At 45.9% G+C, this 18,744-nt stretch overlaps 1 protein-coding gene across 1 annotated transcript in view; it reads right to left on the reverse strand.

Moving 5' to 3' along the window:
• The window catches only part of LOC118379936 (reelin-like), a 318,966-nt gene that overhangs the window by 108,947 nt on the left and 191,275 nt on the right, over nucleotides 1-18,744 (reverse strand). The window contains 7 exon segments of the mRNA XM_052466572.1: nucleotides 6,981-7,132; nucleotides 7,523-7,763; nucleotides 8,557-8,662; nucleotides 12,543-12,594; nucleotides 13,619-13,715; nucleotides 17,720-17,798; nucleotides 17,905-17,937. Coding sequence (XP_052322532.1) covers nucleotides 6,981-7,132; nucleotides 7,523-7,763; nucleotides 8,557-8,662; nucleotides 12,543-12,594; nucleotides 13,619-13,715; nucleotides 17,720-17,798; nucleotides 17,905-17,937 — 760 coding nt within the window.

Consider the following 18,744-nt stretch of genomic DNA (forward strand, 5'->3'; position numbering starts at 1 on the left):
ATGAAAGAGAGGTTGAACAGGCTGGTAATAGGGGTTGCGACAATGTCGGCAAATAGTTTCAGAAATAGAGTGTCCAGATTGTCAAGACCAGCTGATTTGTACGGGTCCAGGTTTTGCAGCTCTTTCAGAACATCTGCTATCTGGAATAGGGTAAAGGAGAAGCTGGGGAGGCTTGGGCGAGCTGGGGGGTGGGGGGCGGAGCTGTTGGCTGGTAGGAGTAGCCAAGAGGAAGGCATGACCAGCTGTTGAGAAATGCTTGTTGAAGTTATCATGAATTATCATGATTATCATGAATTTATCAGTGGTGACCGTGTTACCTAGCCTCAGTGCAGTGGGCAGCTGGGAGGAGGTGCTCTTGTTCTCCATGGACTTTTTTGAGTTAGAGCAAATTTCTGCTTGAAAAAGCTGGCCTTTGCTTTCCTGACTGACTGCGTGTATTCGTTCCTGACTTCCCTGAACAGTTGCATATCGCGGGGACTATGCTGGTCGAGGGCAGTCAGGTCTGGAGTGAACCAAGGGCTATATCTGTTCTTAGTTCTGCATTTTTTGAACGGAGCATGCTTATCTAAGATGGTGAGGAATTTACTTTTAAAGAATGACCAGGCATCCTCAACTGATGGGATGAGGTCAATATCCTTCCAGGATACCCGGGCCAGGTCGATTAGAAAGGCCTGTTCGCAGAAGTGTTTTAGGGAGCGTTTGACAGTGATGAGGGGTGGTTGTTTGACTGCGGACCCGTAGCGGATACAGGCAATGAGGCAGTGATCGCTGAGATCCTGATTGAAGATAGCGGAGGTGTATTTGGAGGGCCAGTTGGTCAGGATAACGTCTATGAGGGTGCCATTGTTTACAGATTTAGGGTTGTACCTGGTGGGTTCCTTGATGATTTGTGTGAGATTGAGGGCATCTAGCTTAGATTGTAGGACTGCCGGGGTGTTAAGCATATCCCAGTTTAGGTCACCTAACAGAAGAAACTCTGAAGCTAGATGGGGAGCGATCAATTCACACATGGTGTCCAGGGCACAGCTGGGAGCTGAGGGGGGTCGGTAGCAGGCGGCAACAGTGAGAGACTTATTTGACTCCAAGATGGCGTAGCAGTAAGTCGTCCTGTCGTCCTGTCCCCTGTATATATCGCGTCTTTTTCGTTTTTTTTTTACAGATTTTACTTCGCATACCTCTTTAAAAACATTTTGCTAAATCTAAGCTTCCAAATACTCTCCTGCAACCCGCATCACCCAAAGTATTTATATTTACTTCGGAACCGAAACCCCTCAATAGAAGCTAGCCAGCTAACCCACCAGCTATGCTAGCGGTCTTCAACTAACCGGTCATCAGCTAACCTTTAGCCCGGAAAGCTCTCGCCAGTTCGAACAACGCGACTCTCACCAGAGCATAACGGACCTATTTATTTTTCAGCCCCGGATTCCCACCGCAAACGGAACATTTTTCAGCTGGATCTTCACAACTAGCTATCTAGCTAAACTGCAACCCCGGATGATTACCCCTGGCTAGCGTTTCCACCCACTTAGCTTGAAGCTAGCCCGGCCAGAGCACCTGTAGCACACCCCTGCTACCCTGTCTAGCCCGGGCCTACGAACTGTTAGCTTGTTAGCACAGGCCTGCTAACCGTCTGAATCGCCGCGTCCCAAACACTCTCTGGACCCATATTTACTTTCTATCTCTTTTTGATTTTTAAATTGTTTATACCTTCCGGAAACCTGCCTCACCCATTGTGATACGGAATCGCTACTATTTTTAAAACACACTCAAGAACCTCCAGACGCTAACCAGCTAACTAGCTACAAGCTATTTAGTCATTTTTAGTTTTTTTTTTACCTGGATAACACTCGCCAGTCCAGCTTCCCTGCCCATCCACCGCTGCCCCCTGATCTCTTGGCTACATAGCTGATGCACGCTGGACTGTCCATTAATCACGGTACTCCATTCTGCTTGTTTGTTTTATCTGTCGGCCCCGTTGCCTAGTCAACGCCATTTTACCTGCTGTTTGTTGTGTTAGCTGATTAGCTTGATGCCTTGATAAGCTCCTTTCCTGAGGACGGCTCACCTCTCACAGTTCTGGGCGACTTTAACCTCCCCACGTCTACCTTTGACTCATTCCTCTCTGCCTCCTTCTTTCCACTCCTCTCCTCTTTTGACCTCACCCTCTCACCTTCCCCCTACTCACAAGGCAGGCAATACGCTTGACCTCATCTTTACTAGATGCTGTTCTTCCACTAACCTCATTGCAACTCCTCCAAGTCTCCGACCACTACCTTGTATCCTTTTCCCTCTCGCTCTCATCCAACACTTCCCACACTGCCCCTACTCGGATGGTATCGCGCCGTCCCAACCTTCGCTCTCTCTCCCCCGCTACTCTCTCCTCTTCCATCCTATCATCTCTTCCCTCTGCTCAAACCTTCTCCAACCTATCTCCTGATTCTGCCTCCTCAACCCTCCTCTCCTCCCTTTCTGCATCCTTTGACTCTCTATGTCCCCTATCCTCCAGGCCGGCTCGGTCCTCCCTCCCGCTCCGTGGCTCGACGACTCATTGCGAGCTCACAGAACAGGGCTCCGGGCAGCCGAGCGGAAATGGAGGAAAACTGTCGCCTCCCTGCGGACCTGGCATCCTTTCACTCCCTCCTCTCTACATTTTCCTCCTCTGTCTCTGCTGCTAAAGCCACTTTCTACCATTCTAAATTCCAAGCATCTGCCTCTAACCCTAGGAAGCTCTTTGCCACCTTCTCCTCCCTCCTGAATCCCCCCCCTCCCTCTCTGCAGATGACTTCGTCAACCATTTTGAAAAGAAGGTCGATGACATCCGATCCTCGTTTGCTAAGTCAAACGACACCGCTGGTTCTGCTCACACTGCCCTACCCTATGCTCTGACCTCTTTCTCCCTCTCTCTCCAGATGAAATCTCGCGTCTTGTGACGGCCGGCCGCCCAACAACCTGCCCGCTTGACCCTATCCCCTCCTCTCTTCTCCAGACCATTTCCGGAGACCTTCTCCCTTACCTCACCTCGCTCATCAACTCATCCCTGACCGCTGGCTACGTCCTCCCGTCTTCAAGAGAGCGAGAGTTGCACCCCCTTCTGAAAAAACCTACACTCGATCCCTCCGATGTCAACAACTACAGACCAGTATCCCTTCTCTCTTTTCTCTCCAAAACTCTTGAGCGTGCCGTCCTTGGCCAGCTCTACCGCTATCTCTCTCAGAATGACCTTCTTGATCCAAATCAGTCAGGTTTCAAGACTAGTCATTCAACTGAGACTGCTCTTCTCTGTATCACGGAGGCGCTCCGCACTGCTAAAGCTAACTCTCTCTCCTCTGCTCTCATCCTTCTAGACCTATCGGCTGCCTTCGATACTGTGAACCATCAGATCCTCCTCTCCACCCTCTCCGAGTTGGGCATCTCCGGCGCGGCCCACGCTTGGATTGCGTCCTACCTGACAGGTCGCTCCTACCAGGTGGCGTGGCGAGAATCTGTCTCCTCACCACGCGCTCTCACCACTGGTGTCCCCAGGGCTCTGTTCTAGGCCCTCTCTTATTCTCGCTATACACCAAGTCACTTGGCTCTGTCATAACCTCACATGGTCTCTCCTATCATTGCTATGCAGACGACACACAATTAATCTTCTCCTTTCCCCCTCTGATGACCAGGTGGCGAATCGCATCTCTGCATGTCTGGCAGACATATCAGTGTGGATGACGGATCACCACCTCAAGCTGAACCTCAGCAAGACGGAGCTCCTCTTCCTCCCGGGAAGGACTGCCCGTTCCATGATCTCGCCATCACGGTTGACAACTCCATTGTGTCCTCCTCCCAGAGCGCTAAGAACCTTGGCGTGATCCTGGACAACACCCTGACGTTCTCAACTAACATCAAGGCGGTGTCCCGTTCCTGTAGGTTCATGCTCTACAACATCCGCAGAGTACGACCCTGCCTCACACAGGAAGCGGCGCAGGTCCTAATCCAGGCACTTGTCATCTCCCGTCTTGACTACTGCAACTCGCTGTTGGCTGGGCTCCCTGCCTGTGCCATTAAACCCCTACAACTCATCCAGAACGCCGCAGCCCGTCTGGTGTTCAACCTTCCCAAGTTCTCTCACGTCACCCCGCTCCTCCGCTCTCTCCACTGGCTTCCAGTTGAAGCTCGCATCCGCTACAAGACCATGGTGCTCGCCTCGGAGCTGTGAGGGGAACGGCACCTCAGTACCTCCAGGCCCTGATCAGGCCCTACACCCAAACAAGGGCACTGCGTTCATCCACCTCTGGCCTGCTCGCCTCCCTACCACTGAGGAAGTAAAGTTCCCGCTCAGCCCAGTCAAAACTGTTCGCTGCTCTGGCCCCCAATGGTGGAACAAACTCCCTCACGACGCCAGGACAGCGGAGTCAATCACCACCTTCCGGAGACACCTGAAACCCCACCTCTTCAAGGTACCTAGGATAGGGTAAGTAAGGGTAAGTAATCCTTCTCACCCCCCAACAAGAGTTAGATGCAAGTGGCTGTTCCACTGGTTGTCATAGGTGTTTGCATCAATTTGTAAGTCGCTCTGGATAAGAGCGTCTGCTAAATGACTTAAATGTAATGTAAATGTTGTCTCACCTGTTGTTTTAGCGAGCTCTCCCAATCAACACCTGCGATTACTTTATGCCTCGTTGTATGTCTCTCTCAAATGTCAATATGCCTTGTATACTGTTGTTCAGGTTAGTTATCATTGTTTTAGTTTACAATGGAACCCCTAGTTCCACTATTCATACCTCTGATACCTCCTTTGTCCCACCTCCCACACATGCGGTGACCTCACCCATTACAACCAGCATGTCCAGAGATACAACCTCTCTCATGATCACCCAGTGCCTGGCCTTACCTCCGCTGTACCCGCACCCCACCATACCCCTGTCTGCGCATTATGCCCTGAATATATTCTACCATGCCCAGAAATCTGCTCCTTTTATTCTCTGTCCCCAACGCTCCAGGCAACCAGTTTTGATAGCTTTTAGCCGCACCCTCATCCTACTCCTTCTCTGTTCCGCGGGTGATGTGGAGGTAAACCCAGGCCCTGCATGTCCCCAGGCACCCTCATTTGTTGACTTCTGTGATCAAAAAAAGCCTTGGTTTCATGCAGGTCAACATCAGAAGCCTCCTCCCTAAGTTTGTTTTACTCACTGCTTTAGCACACTCTGCCAACCCTGATGTCCTTGCCGTTTCTGAATCCTGGCTTAGGAAGGCCACCAAAAACAGTGGGTAAAATGGCGATGACTTGGCAGAGAGGGTCGGATTAACTACACACAGAGCCTGAGTTCGTGGCTGGGGCCGACAGATGAAACATAAATAAACAGAATGGAGTACCGTGATTAATGGACAGTCCAGCAGGCATCAGCTATGTAGCCAAGTGATCATAGTGTCCAGAGGGCAGCAGTAGATGGAACAGGGGAGCCGCCACTACGCTAGCACTCGGGCGACACAGCGTTTAAAGTTTGTAGCCCTCTGACGGAGGCCGGTTGAAGGCACAGAGGATGGAGTATTCATCAGCAGACCAGTCGTGGTGGTGCGGCGGGGGGCCGTGTCAACAGAGAATCCAAGCCAGATGGCAAAAGAGGTATTGTAGAATTTAGTTTGCTAGCCGGGAGATGCGCCTGGCTCACGGCTTACTGGTGCTAGCTTCGTGGCAGTGGCGTTAGCCACTACAGCCAATCAGTAGCAGTGGTGAACCGGTGCCAAGGTCCAGAGTTTACAGCAAGGATCGGTGGAGTATTGGGCTCTAGCCGTGTATGAGTGGGGTTCGGGTGAACAGCTGAGTAGGCTGGGAGGTGCACCTCAGGGATAGCTTCGATACTGGATGCCACGGAGGGTGCAAACTAGCTGTGAGCTAGCAAGCTGCAAGCTGTGAGTAAAGATCAGAAGTAGTGGTCCAGGGATTACAGCAGGAATCCGGCGTTGTTGTGGAGAGTCCGATACTGGTAGACTGGCGAGTATTATCCAGGCTAAAAAACAGGGCTGGTATCTGTGCAGAAGGTAAAAGCTGCTAGCAGTGGCTAACAATGACTAATGAATAGCTTGTAGCTAATTAGCTGGTTAGCTTCTGTGAGGTTCTAGAATGTGTTCTAAAGTTTTTGGTTTTTTAAATAATAGGTATAATCGGATTAAATATCGAAAGGAGATTGAAAATAAAGTTGAAATATAAATACGAAAAATACACGTGACACGAACAAAACACGTCTTCACTGCTATGCCATCTTGGATCAGGATACAGCTCGGGATACAGCTTGGGACATAGCTAAGGATATAGCTAAGGATACAGCTAAGGATATAGCTAAGGATATAGCTAAGGATACAGCTAAGGATACAGCTAAGGATATAGCTCAGGATATAGGTAAGGATATAGCTAGGGATATAGCTAAGGATATAGCTAGGGATATAGCTAAGGATACAGCTAAGGATACAGCTAAGGATACAGCTAAGGATATAGCTAAGGATATAGCTAAGGATATAGCTAAGGATATAGCTAGGGATATAGCTAAGGATACAGCTATGGATACTGCTAGGGATATAGGTAAGGATATAGCTAAGGATATAGCTAAGGATATAGCTAGGGATATAGCTAGGGATATAGCTAGGGATATAGCTAAGGATATAGCTAAGGATATAGCTAAGGATATAGCTACGGATACTGCTAGGGATACAGCAAGAGAGAGAAAGGGCGTTGGGGATGATGATGATCAAATAATTCCAAATCAAATGTGATTTGTCACATGTGCCGAATACAACAGGTGTAGTAGACCTTACAGTGAAATGCCGAATACAACAGGTGTAGTAGACCTTACAGTGAAATGCCGAATACAACAGGGGTAGTAGACCTTACAGTGAAATGCTGACTTACGAGCCCCTAACCAACAATGCAGTTTATAAACAATACGGATGAGAATCAGAAATAAAAGTAACAGGTAATTAATGATGGCGACGTGATTATGACTCACTTGGTGGGCGTGCTTTCAAAGTCCTCCTCCCAGTAGCTCCGCCCCTCCTCTCGGTGGAGGTCGATGTCTCGGGTGGAGGCGAAGGAGTGGCCCACACCCTCCTCGTTGTTGCCATGGAAATACAGGGCGTTGCCCTCTGACTGACAGGCATGCTGGGAAAGAACGAAGTCATGTGTCAGATACATTGAATTAAAACAGGATACATTTTAACAGGGTTAAACCCTGTTACTGTACAGATGATAACAGTATATAATATAACAAGGTCACAAAGCAGACGTTTTTCTGTGGTAAAAACCCCTGACCCTTGTTAAATCAAAATCATATCAAATCAAATTTATTTGTCACATGTACATGGTTAGCAGATGTTAATGCGAGTGTAGCGAAATGCTCGTCCTTCTAGTTCCGACAATGCAGTAAGCTTGATGAGGGTAATGTGATTACCTTGGCAGTAACTCACCTAAAAACCTGGTTTGCAAACTGCCATTAAACCCTGAAGAAGAGGAAGAGGAGGAAGAAGAAGAAGAGGAAGAGGGATACGGTACCTTAACGGTGGCTCCAGGGAAGAAGAGCCAGTTGGCTGTGTCGGGGGGGTCCAGGTTATCCTCCATCAGGGGGGGTCTGTGAGCAGCGTTGACCAGCAGTATGTTATCCAGGCCCCAGCACGACTCATAGCCCTCGGGCCCCCGGGGGGCCTCCTGGGACCACCGTACACGCACCCCATCCCTCTTGGAGCGCACCGGCAGGGGTAGGAGATGGACTACCGTACTGCTGTTAGTAGGAGCTCTGTGGGGGGGGGGTGGTAAGAGTAAGTGTGTGTTGGTTGCTGGGGAGTTGTTTCTTTGTGTTTTTATACTAAAGCAGAGCATGAAATAAACATGGAGCTGGGAGTTAATAACCAAACATTATCATCAAGTTATGTCTCAATTTGGGAGTTAAGAATGGAGAGGGGGGGAGGAGGAGGTGAAGAGAGAGAGGGGGGGGGGTATGAAGAGGTGGAGGGGAAGGTGGAGAGAGAGAGATGGATGTCTGTGTGAGGAGGACAGGATGTAGAGAGAAAAGGAGAGAGTGAGAGAGAGGGAAGAAGAGATCAAGAGAGAGTGAAAACAAGAGAAAGAGAGAGAGAGGGAAGAAGAGACCGAGAGAGAAAACAAGAGAAAGAGAGAGAGAGAAGAAGAGACCGAGAGAGAAAACAAGAGAAAGAGAGAGAGAGAAGAAGAGACCGAGAGAGAAAACAAGAGAAAGAGAGAGAGAGGGAAGAAGAGACCGAGAGAGAAAACAAGAGAGAGCGAGAGAGAGAGAGAGGAGAGAGAGGAGAGAGAGAGAGAGAGAGAGAGAGAGAGAGAGAGAGAAAACAAGAGAAAGAGAGAGAGAGGAAGGGGAGACAGATGTCAATTTTCAATAGGTATGGATGGAGGGAGAGAGGGAGGGAGGGAGGGAGGGTGGTTGGGAGAGAAGGAGGGAGGGAGGGTGGGAGGGAGGGAGGGAGGGAGGGAGGGAGGGAGGGAGGGAGGGAGGGAGGGAGGGGGAGGGAGGGAGGGAGGGAGAGAGAAAGGGATGATGGAAGAGAGAGAGAGACCGGATCTTCTCCAGGGTGATCCAGTCATCTGAGCCGTTATTCTTGTTTAGACTGAAGGACACGATGATGCTGGGGTCAGAGTAACTGAACCGACAGGAGCCTGAACCTAGAGAGAGACACACACACACACACACACATTAACAGAGAGAGAGAGTAGAGGGAGGGAGGGAGGATAGTTAGCACAGTGATACTTCATGAGTGGACTCTATGTATTAACACCATCCTGAGCATTAGAGAGGGGTTGCAAAATAACACGTTGGCTGTTTCTGCATCAATTCAATTTCCCCAGACTCATCCTTCCTTTCTCCCCCATGACCAGGCCTTGTTGAAACCCTCCCTCTCTCCCAGCCATGTAGAAATTATCGTGTAAAGAGTGTCACGGTTTAAATGATCTGCTTCGCAGTCGACTGTCCAGGCAGACATGCGGATAGAGAGAGGAGAAGTGGGGAGAGGAAAGGAGGAGAGGGGAGAGGAAACGAGAGGAGAAGAGAGGGGAGAGGAGAAGAGGGGACAAGAGGGGAGAGAAGAAAAGAGGAGAAGAGGAGAAGAGGAGAGGAGGAGAGAAGAGAAGAGAAGAGGAGAGTAGGGGAGAGGAGAAGAGCGGATAAGTGTGGAGAAGAGGGGAGAGGAGAAGAGAGAAGAAAAGGGGAGAAGAGAGAAGAGGGGAGAGGAGACAAGAGGAGAGAGGAGAATAGGGGAGGAAGGGAGGAGAGGAGAAGAGAGGAGAAGAGAGGAGACGAGAAGAGAAGAGGAGGGGAGAGGAGAAGAGGGGAGAAGAGAAGAGAGGAGACGCGAGGAGAGAGGAGAATAGGGGAGGAAGGGAGGAGAGGAGAAGAGAGGAGAGGAGAAGAGAAGAGAAGAGAGGAGAAGTGGGGAGAGGAAAGGAGGAGAGGGGAGAGGAGAAGAGAGGAGAGGAGGGGAGAGGAGAAGAGGGGACAAGAGGGGAGAGAAGAAAAGAGGAGAAGAGGAGAGGAGGAGAGAAGAGAAGAGAAGAGGAGGGGAGAGGAGAAGAGGAGAGGAGGAGAGGAGGAGAGAAGAGAAGAGGAGAGGAGGGGAGAGGAGAAGAGGGGATAAGTGTGGAGAAGAGGGGAGAGGAGAAGAGAGAAGAAAAGGGGAGAAGAGAGAAGAGGGGAGAGGAGACGAGAGGAGAGAGGAGAATAGGGGAGGAAGGGAGGAGAGGAGAAGAGAGGAGACGAGAAGAGAAGAGGAGGGGAGAGGAGAAGAGGGGAGAAGAGAAGAGAGGAGACGAGAGGAGAGAGGAGAATAGGGGAGGAAGGGAGGAGACGAGAGGAGAGAGGAGACGAGAGGAGGAAGGGAGGAGAGGAGAGAGGAGAATAGGGGAGGAAGGGAGGAGAGGAGAGAGGAGAATAGGGGAGGAAGGGAGGAGAGGAGAGAGCGGGACTGCTGATGCATGCTGTGAAGGCCCTACTTTAAAGGGAGAGTGGAGAAGGGAGGGGTGGAGGGATAGAGGTGCTAGAGTGCACCCCTCTTAGCTCATTGGGGAGAGAGGATAGAGGGGGTAAGATGTTAGAGGTCAGAGGTCACTAATGGAGAGAGCGGGCTAACCCCCCACCTCTCCCATTCTCCACAGGGCCTAACCTCCTGCATACACAGCACTGTGTGTTCCTTTCATATTTATGACTACAAACAGGGCCATGCAGACACACTGGTTTATTTCTCTGTGTGTTTGAGATGATTGAGAGGGAGATAAATACATAAAAGAGAATGAGAATGAGAATGAGAGAGAGAAAGAAAGAAAGAAAGAAAGAAAGAAAGAAAGAAAGAAAGAAAGAAAGAAAGAAAGAAAGAAAGAAAGAAAGAGAGGGAGTACACTGCAGCCTGATGGACATGAAAAATGAAATACAATGTGTCTAAAAACTAGCTGCCACAGGCTGTTGGGTGGCTTTCCAGGTCCTACTAAATCATTCATTGCCATGATAGGAGAGAGAGAGAGGTAGGCAGGGAGGGAGTGGAGGAGAGGGAGAGAGGGAGGCAGGGAGGGGGTGGAGGAGAGGGAGAGAGGGAGGCAGGGAGGGAGTGGAGGAGAGGGAGAGAGGGAGGCAGGGAGGGAGGCAGGGAGGGAGTGGAGGAGAGGGAGGGAGAGGGGAGGGAGGGAGGGGGTGGAGGAGAGGGAGGGAGGGGGGAGGCAGGGAGGGAGAGGAGGGAGAGGGAGAGAGGCAGGGAGGGGTGGAGGAGAGGGAGAGAGGGGGTGGAGGAGGAAGAGAGGGAGGCAGGGGGAGGCAGGGAGGGGAGGGAGAGAGAGGGAGAGAGAGAGGGGAGGCAGGGAGGGAGGGAGGAGAGGAGAGAAGAGAGGGAGGCAGGGAGGGGGAGGGGGTGGAGGAGAAGGAGAGAGAGAGGGAGAGAGAGAGGGAGTGGAGGAGAGAGGGAGAGAGAGAGGGGGGCAGGGAGGGAGGCAGGAAGGGGGTGGAGGAGAGGGAGAGAGAGAGGGATGGTATCCTCAATGAAATGATCAAATATACAGACAACACATTCCAATTGGCTATACAAAAACTATTTAACATCATTCTTAGCTCTGGCATCTTCCCCAATATTTGTCACCAAGGACTGATCACCCCAATCCACAAAAGTGGAGACAAATTTGACCCCAGAGAGGGAGAGAGGGAGGGAGGGAGTGGAGGAGAGGGAGAGAGGGAGTGGAGGAGAGGGAGAGAGGGAGTGGAGGAGAAGGAGAGAGAGAGTGGAGGAGAGGGAGAGAGGGAGTGGAGGAGAGGGAGAAAGGGAGTGGAGGAGAGGGAGAGAGGGAGTGGAGTAGAGGGAGAGAGGGAGTGGAGGAGAGGGAGAGAGGGAGAGAGGGAGAGAGGTAGTGGAGGAGAGGGAGAGAGGTAGTGGAGGAGAGGGAGAGAGGGAGTGGAGTAGAGGGAGGGGGAGAGGAGAGGAGAGGAGGAGAGGGAGAGAGGGAGAGAGGGAGTGGAGGAGAGGAGAGAGGGAGTGGAGGAGAGGGAGAGAGGGAGTGGAGGAGAGGGAGAAAGGGAGTGGAGGAGAGGGAGAGAGGGAGTGGAGGAGAGGGGGAAAGGGAGTGGAGGAGAGGGAGAGAGTGAGTAGAGGAGAGGGAGAGAGGGAGTGGAGAAGAGGGAGAGAGGGAGGCAGGGAGGTAGGGAGTGGAGGAGAGGGAGAGAGGGAGGCAGGGAGAGAGGGAGTGGAGGAGAGGGAGAAAGGGAGTGGAGGAGAGGGAGAGAGTGAGTGGAGGAGAGGGAGAGAGGGAGAGAGGAGGAGAGGGAGAGAGTGAGTGGAGGAGAGGGAGAGGGAGAGAGGGAGGGAGAGAGTGAGTGGAGGAGAGGGAGAGAGGGAGAGGGTGAGTAGAGGAGAGGGAGAGAGGGAGAGAGGGAGAGAGGGAGTGGAGGAGAGGTAGAGAGGGAGGCAGGGAAGTAGGGAGTGGAGGAGAGGGAGAGAGGGAGGCAAGGAGAGAGTGAGTGGAGGAGAGAGAGAAAGGGAGTGGAGGAGAGGGAGAGAGTGAGTGGAGGAGAGGGAGAGAGGGAGAGAGTGAGTGGAGGAGAGGGAGAGAGGGAGAGGGTGAGTGGAGGAGAGGGAGAGAGGGAGAGAGGGAGAGAGTGAGTGGAGGAGAGAGGGAGAGGGTGAGAGGAGGAGAGGGTGAGGAGAGGGAGAGGGAGTGGAGGTAGGGAGAGAGGGAGAGGGTGAGTGGAGGAGAGGGAGGGAGGGAGGGAGGGAGGAGAGGGAGGGAGGGAGGGGGAGGGAGGAGGGAGGGAGGGAGGGGAGGGAGGGAGGGAGGGAGGGAGGGAGGGAGGGAGGGAGTGGGAGAGAGGATGACTATTGGGCTGTACACACTGTGTGGTATTTGGGGAATGTCTAAATGTAAATATGACAACATGCTAAGTAAGAGCTCTTTGTGGTTTCAGGGTCTCCTTTAAACCATCAGTACGGAACTCTAGCCAGCATGATGTGTGGTACAACATGTCCCATATTGGCCCAAGACAAGGAGTGCTAAGTAAGCTGTAAATAGTACTCACCGAGAGCAAACTGCAGGACGGAGGCTGTGCTGGTGTTGAGAGGAACGCTGATCTAGAAGGAGAAGGGGTACAGATCATTGTCTGAATGTGTTTTGAAACGTGTGTTTGTCTGTGTTTGCTTGTATTTCTCTCGACTGAACTAGTGCAGCTGCATCAAAAGCTTGGAAGACTGACAGACAGACTGTAACGCTTCTTATAACAGAGACTCCATGAAATCAAGATACACTAAACAGCTGGTCGCTGTGAAATAGCACATTAACTTGATCATGACCATACTTGTTGGACAAGGGCAAAAGTGTGTGTTTAAGGTATCATTTTGTGCGGCAGGTAGCCTAGTGGTTAGAGCGTTGGGCCAGGAACCGAAATGGTTGCTAGATCAAATCTCTGAACTGACAAAGTACAAATTCTGCCCCTGAACAAGGCAGTTAACACATTGTTCCCCGGTAGGCTGTCATTATAAATAAGAATTTGTTCTTAACTTATTTGCCGAGTTAAATAAAGGTTAAATAAAATAAAATAAATATTATAAATACATCTACTGCATGATTAATGGTTCTTCAGGGGTTGTGGATCAAGCATTGTTGTCGCGTGTGTTCAGGCATAAAAAAAACTCCAACTAGCATGTTAAACAGACCATTTTAAAAATGCTTGCTATTTCCTGAGAGTGTGATGTAATGCTGGCTCATTTGCTGTGAGCTGGCCAATCAGCGCTCTACTCTCATGAATATGTTTTATTATCGGTATACGCCCACACCATTCTGTTGTTGAGGTAAGCCCACACCATTCTGTTGTTGAGGTATGCCCACACCATTCTGTTGTTGAGGTATGCCCACACCATTCTGTTGTTGAGGTAAGCCCACACCATTCTGTTGTTGAGGTAAGCCCACACCATTCTGTTGTTGAGGTCAAGCCCACACCATTCTGTTGTTGAGGTCAAACCCATACCCTTCTGTTGTTGAGGTATGCCCACACCATTCTGTTGTTGAGGTCAAACCCACACCATTCTGTTGTTGAGGTAACCTTCAATGTAAACACATTAGTTTGCGGTATGTACGTGGTTGTACAGTTATAGTTACCAGCTCTCTCTCTCCGAAGGGTTCACAGAAGGTGACTGCTCTGCCGTGCATCAGAACCCCACACTGCTCTCCCACCTCACAGTTACTGCTCTCTGACCTGAGTGGAAGTGAGGGAGATAGTTAGGTCTTATTTAGATCAAATCCGCAGATGCAATTAAAGACAATGTCAGTATTTACCGTACGCTCTTAAGAAAAAAGGTGCTACCTAGAACCTAGAACGGTTCTTCGACTTTCCCAATAAGAGAAGCCTTTGAAGAACCCTTTTCAGTTCCAGCTAGAACCCTTTTCAGTTCCAGGTAGAACCTTTTTCAGTTCCAGGTAGAACCCTTTTCAGTTCCAGGTAGAACCCTTTTCAGTTCCAGGTAGAACCCTTATGGTTCAAGGTAGAATTATGCTTGGTTCCGTGTAAAACCCTTTCCTAAAATAATTCTTCATGGAACACAAAAGAGTTCTACCTGGAACCAAAAAGGGTTCTCCTATGGGGACTGCCGCAGAACCCTTTCGTAGTGGCATGTACCTCTCTTTTTGTGACATACATTAGAAGGCAGTGATAATTTATGCATGTTAAAAGTTTTCATGCAGTAAAGCAATACAATCACCATCTGGATTCTGTTCCAACATCACGTGAAATACTATATACCTGGTAGCTATATATTTGGTGTTACCTACAGTATTTATTTGTTACCTACAGTATGTACTTGTGACCTACAGTATATATTTGTTACCTACAGTATATATTTGTTACCTACAGTATACATTTGTTACCTACAGTATACATTTGTTACCTACAGTATATATTTGTTACCTACAGTATATATTTGTTACCTACAGTATATATTTGTTACCTACAGTATATATTTGTTACCTACAGTATATATTTGTTACCTATTTACCTGGTACCTATATATTTGGTGTTACCTACAGTATATATTTGTTACCTACAGTATACATTTGTTACCTACAGTATATATTTGTTACCTACAGTATATATTTGTTACCTACAGTATACATTTGTTACCTACAGTATATATGTGTTACCTACAGTATACATTTGTTACCTACAGTATATATTTGTTACCTACAGTATATATTTGTTACCTACAGTATATATTTGTTACCTACAGTATATATTTGGTACCTATATATTTGTTACCTACAGTATACATTTGTTACCTACAGTATATATTTGGTACCTATTTACCTGGTACCTATATATTTGGTGTTACCTACAGTATATATTTGTTACCTACAGTATATATTTGTTACCTACAGTATATATTTGTTACCTACAGTATACATTTGTTACCTACAGTATATATTTGTTACCTACAGTATACATTTGTTACCTACAGTATATATTTGGTACCTATTTACCTGGTACCTATATATTTGGTGTTACCTACAGTATATATTTGTTACCTACAGTATGTATTTGGTACCTACAGTATATATTTGGTACCTATATATTTGTTACCTACAGTATACATTTGTTACCTACAGTATATATTTGTTACCTACAGTATGTATTTGTTACCTACAGTATATATTTGGTACCTATATATTTGTTACCTACAGTATACATTTGTTACCTACAGTATACATTTGTTACCTACAGTATGTATTTGTTACCTACAGTATATATTTGGTACCTATTTACCTGGTACCTATATATTTTGTTACCTACAGTATATATTTGTAACCTACAGTATATATTTGGTACCTATATATTTGATACCTACAGTATACATTTGTTACCTACAGTATATATTTGTTACCTACAGTATATATTTGTTACCTACAGTATATATTTGTTACCTACAGTATATATTTGTTACCTACAGTATACATTTGTTACCTACAGTATATATTTGTTACCTACAGTATATATTTGTTACCTACAGTATATATTTGTTACCTACAGTATACATTTGTTACCTACAGTATATATTTGTTACCTACAGTATATATTTGTTACCTACAGTATGTATTTGTTACCTACAGTATATATTTGGTACCTATTTACCTGGTACCTATATATTTGTTTACCTACAGTATATATTTGTAACCTACAGTATATATTTGGTACCTATATATTTGTTACCTACAGTATGCATTTGTTACCTACAGTATATATTTGTTACCTACAGTATATATTTGGTACCTATATATTTGTTACCTACAGTATATATTTGTTACCTACAGTATATATTTGTTACCTACAGTATGCATTTGTTACCTACAGTATATATTTGTTACCTACAGTATGTATTTGTTACCTACAGTATATATTTGGTACCTATTTACCTGGTACCTATATATTTTGTTACCTACAGTATATATTTGTAACCTACAGTATATATTTGGTACCTATATATTTGTTACCTACAGTATGCATTTGTTACCTACAGTATATATTTGTTACCTACAGTATATATTTGGTACCTATATATTTGTTACCTACAGTATATATTTGTTACCTTTGTTACAGTATGTATTTGTTACCTACAGTATATATTTATTACCAACAGTATATATTTGTTACCTACAGTATATATTTGTTACCTACAGTATGTATTTGTTACCTACAGTATATATTTGTTACCTACAGTATATATTTGTTACCTACAGTATATATTTGTTACCTACAGTATGTATTTGTTACCTACAGTATATATTTGGTACCTATTTACCTGGTACCTATATATTTGGTGTTACCTACAGTATATATTTGTAACCTACAGTATATATTTGGTACCTATATATTTGGTGTTACCTACAGTATATATGTTACCTTTGTTACCTACAGTATGTATTTGGTACCTACAGTATATATTTGGTACCTATATATTTGTTACCTACAGTATACATTTGTTACCTACAGTATATATTTGTTACCTACAGTATATATTTTTTATGTACCTATATATTTGTTACCTACAGTATGCATTTGTTACCTACAGTATATATTTGTTACCTACAGTATATATTTGGTACCTATATATTTGTTACCTACAGTATACATTTGTTACCTACAGTATACATTTGTTACCTACAGTATATATTTATTACCAACAGTATGTTCTTGTTACCTACATTATACATTTGTGACCTACAGTATGTATGTGTTACCTACAGTATATATTTGTTACCTACAGTATATATTTGTTACCTACAGTATATATTTGTTACCTACAGTATGTATTTGTTACCTACAGTATATATTTGGTACCTACAGTATATATTTGTTACCTACAGTATATATTTGTTACCTACAGTATATATTTGGTACCTATATATTTGTTACCTACAGTATATATTTGTTACCTACAGTATATATTTGTTACCTACAGTATATATTTGGTACCTATATATTTGTTACCTACAGTATACATTTGTTACCTACAGTATATATTTGTTACCTACAGTATATATTTGGTACCTATATATTTGTTACCTACAGTATATATTTGTTACCTACAGTATATATTTGTTACCTACAGTATATATTTGTTACCTACAGTATATATTTGGTACCTATATATTTGTTACCTACAGTATACATTTGTTACCTACAGTATACATTTGTTACCTACAGTATATATTTATTACCAACCTACAGTATGTTCTTGTTACCTACAGTATATATTTGTTACCTACAGTATATATTTGGTACCTATATATTTGTTACCTACAGTATATATTTGTTACCTACAGTATATATTTGTTACCTACAGTATATATTTGTTACCTACAGTATATATTTGGTACCTATATATTTGTTACCTACAGTATACATTTGTTACCTACAGTATACATTTGTTACCTACAGTATATATTTATTACCAACAGTATGTTCTTGTTACCTACAGTATATATTTGTTACCTACAGTATATATTTGTTACCTACAGTATATATTTGTTACCTACAGTATATATTTGGTACCTACAGTATATATTTGGTACCTACAGTATATATTTGGTACCTACAGTATATATTTGGTACCTATATATATGTGTTACCTACAGTATATATTTGGTACCTACAGTATATATTTGGTACCTACAGTATATATTTGGTACCTATATATATGTGTTACCTACCAGATGCTGGGGTCCAGTTCTCCCTGAAGGTTGGAGTCGAAGTCATCACGTAGCACAGCATGGTTACCATGGATCTCAGCTAGAGGTCACACATAACTTGGTTGAGGCTCCAATAATAAGGACTAACAAATTGTGTATAACCATATTAGATTGCTTTAAACGTGTGTTAGAAACCAAACACTCACCAAGACTGGGTCTCAACGGGGATTCAGTGGGAGCTGAAACAGAGAGAAGGCATGTCAGTTAACCCAGAACTGTATTCCCTTCATCTGACAGGCAGTTGAGGGTGGAGTAGGTCAGCCAAGACATGTCCCTCCAGTCTCAGAGTCACACACTGCTGCTAACTTAGCCAGAGTGATCAGAGTGTCATCTGTGATGTGTCACACCTATCAGTTCCTGGTTGATGTGTACCTAGACATAGCAGTCCCTGGGTAATGTGTGCCTAGACATATCAGTTCCTGGTTGATGTGTACCTAGACCTAACAGTCTTTATGTGATGTGTACCTAGACCTATCAGTCCCTGGGTGATGTGTACCTAGACCTATCAGTCCCTGGGTGATGTGTCCCTAGACCTATCAGTCCCTGGGTGATGTATACCAAACCTAACAGTCCCTCTGAATTGGACAAAGTCCAGGCAGGGAGCTGGAAATCATGGTAACACATCACATGACTATGGTAACACATCACATGACTATGGTAACACATCACATGACTATGGAAACACATCACATGACTATGGAAACACATCACATGACTATGGAAATACATCACATGACTATGGACACACATCACATGACTATGGAAACACATCACATGACTATGGAAACACATCACATGACTATGGAAACACATCACATGACTATGGTAACACATCACATGACTATGGTAACACATCACATGACTATGGAAATACATCACATGACTATGGACACACATCACATGACTATGGAAACACATCACATGACTATGGAAATACATCACATGACTATGGAAACACATCACATGACTATGGAAAGACATCACAT

This window comes from Oncorhynchus keta, chromosome 17 (genome assembly GCF_023373465.1).
Source record: "Oncorhynchus keta strain PuntledgeMale-10-30-2019 chromosome 17, Oket_V2, whole genome shotgun sequence".
In the NCBI taxonomy this organism is placed as follows: Eukaryota; Metazoa; Chordata; class Actinopteri; order Salmoniformes; family Salmonidae; genus Oncorhynchus; species Oncorhynchus keta.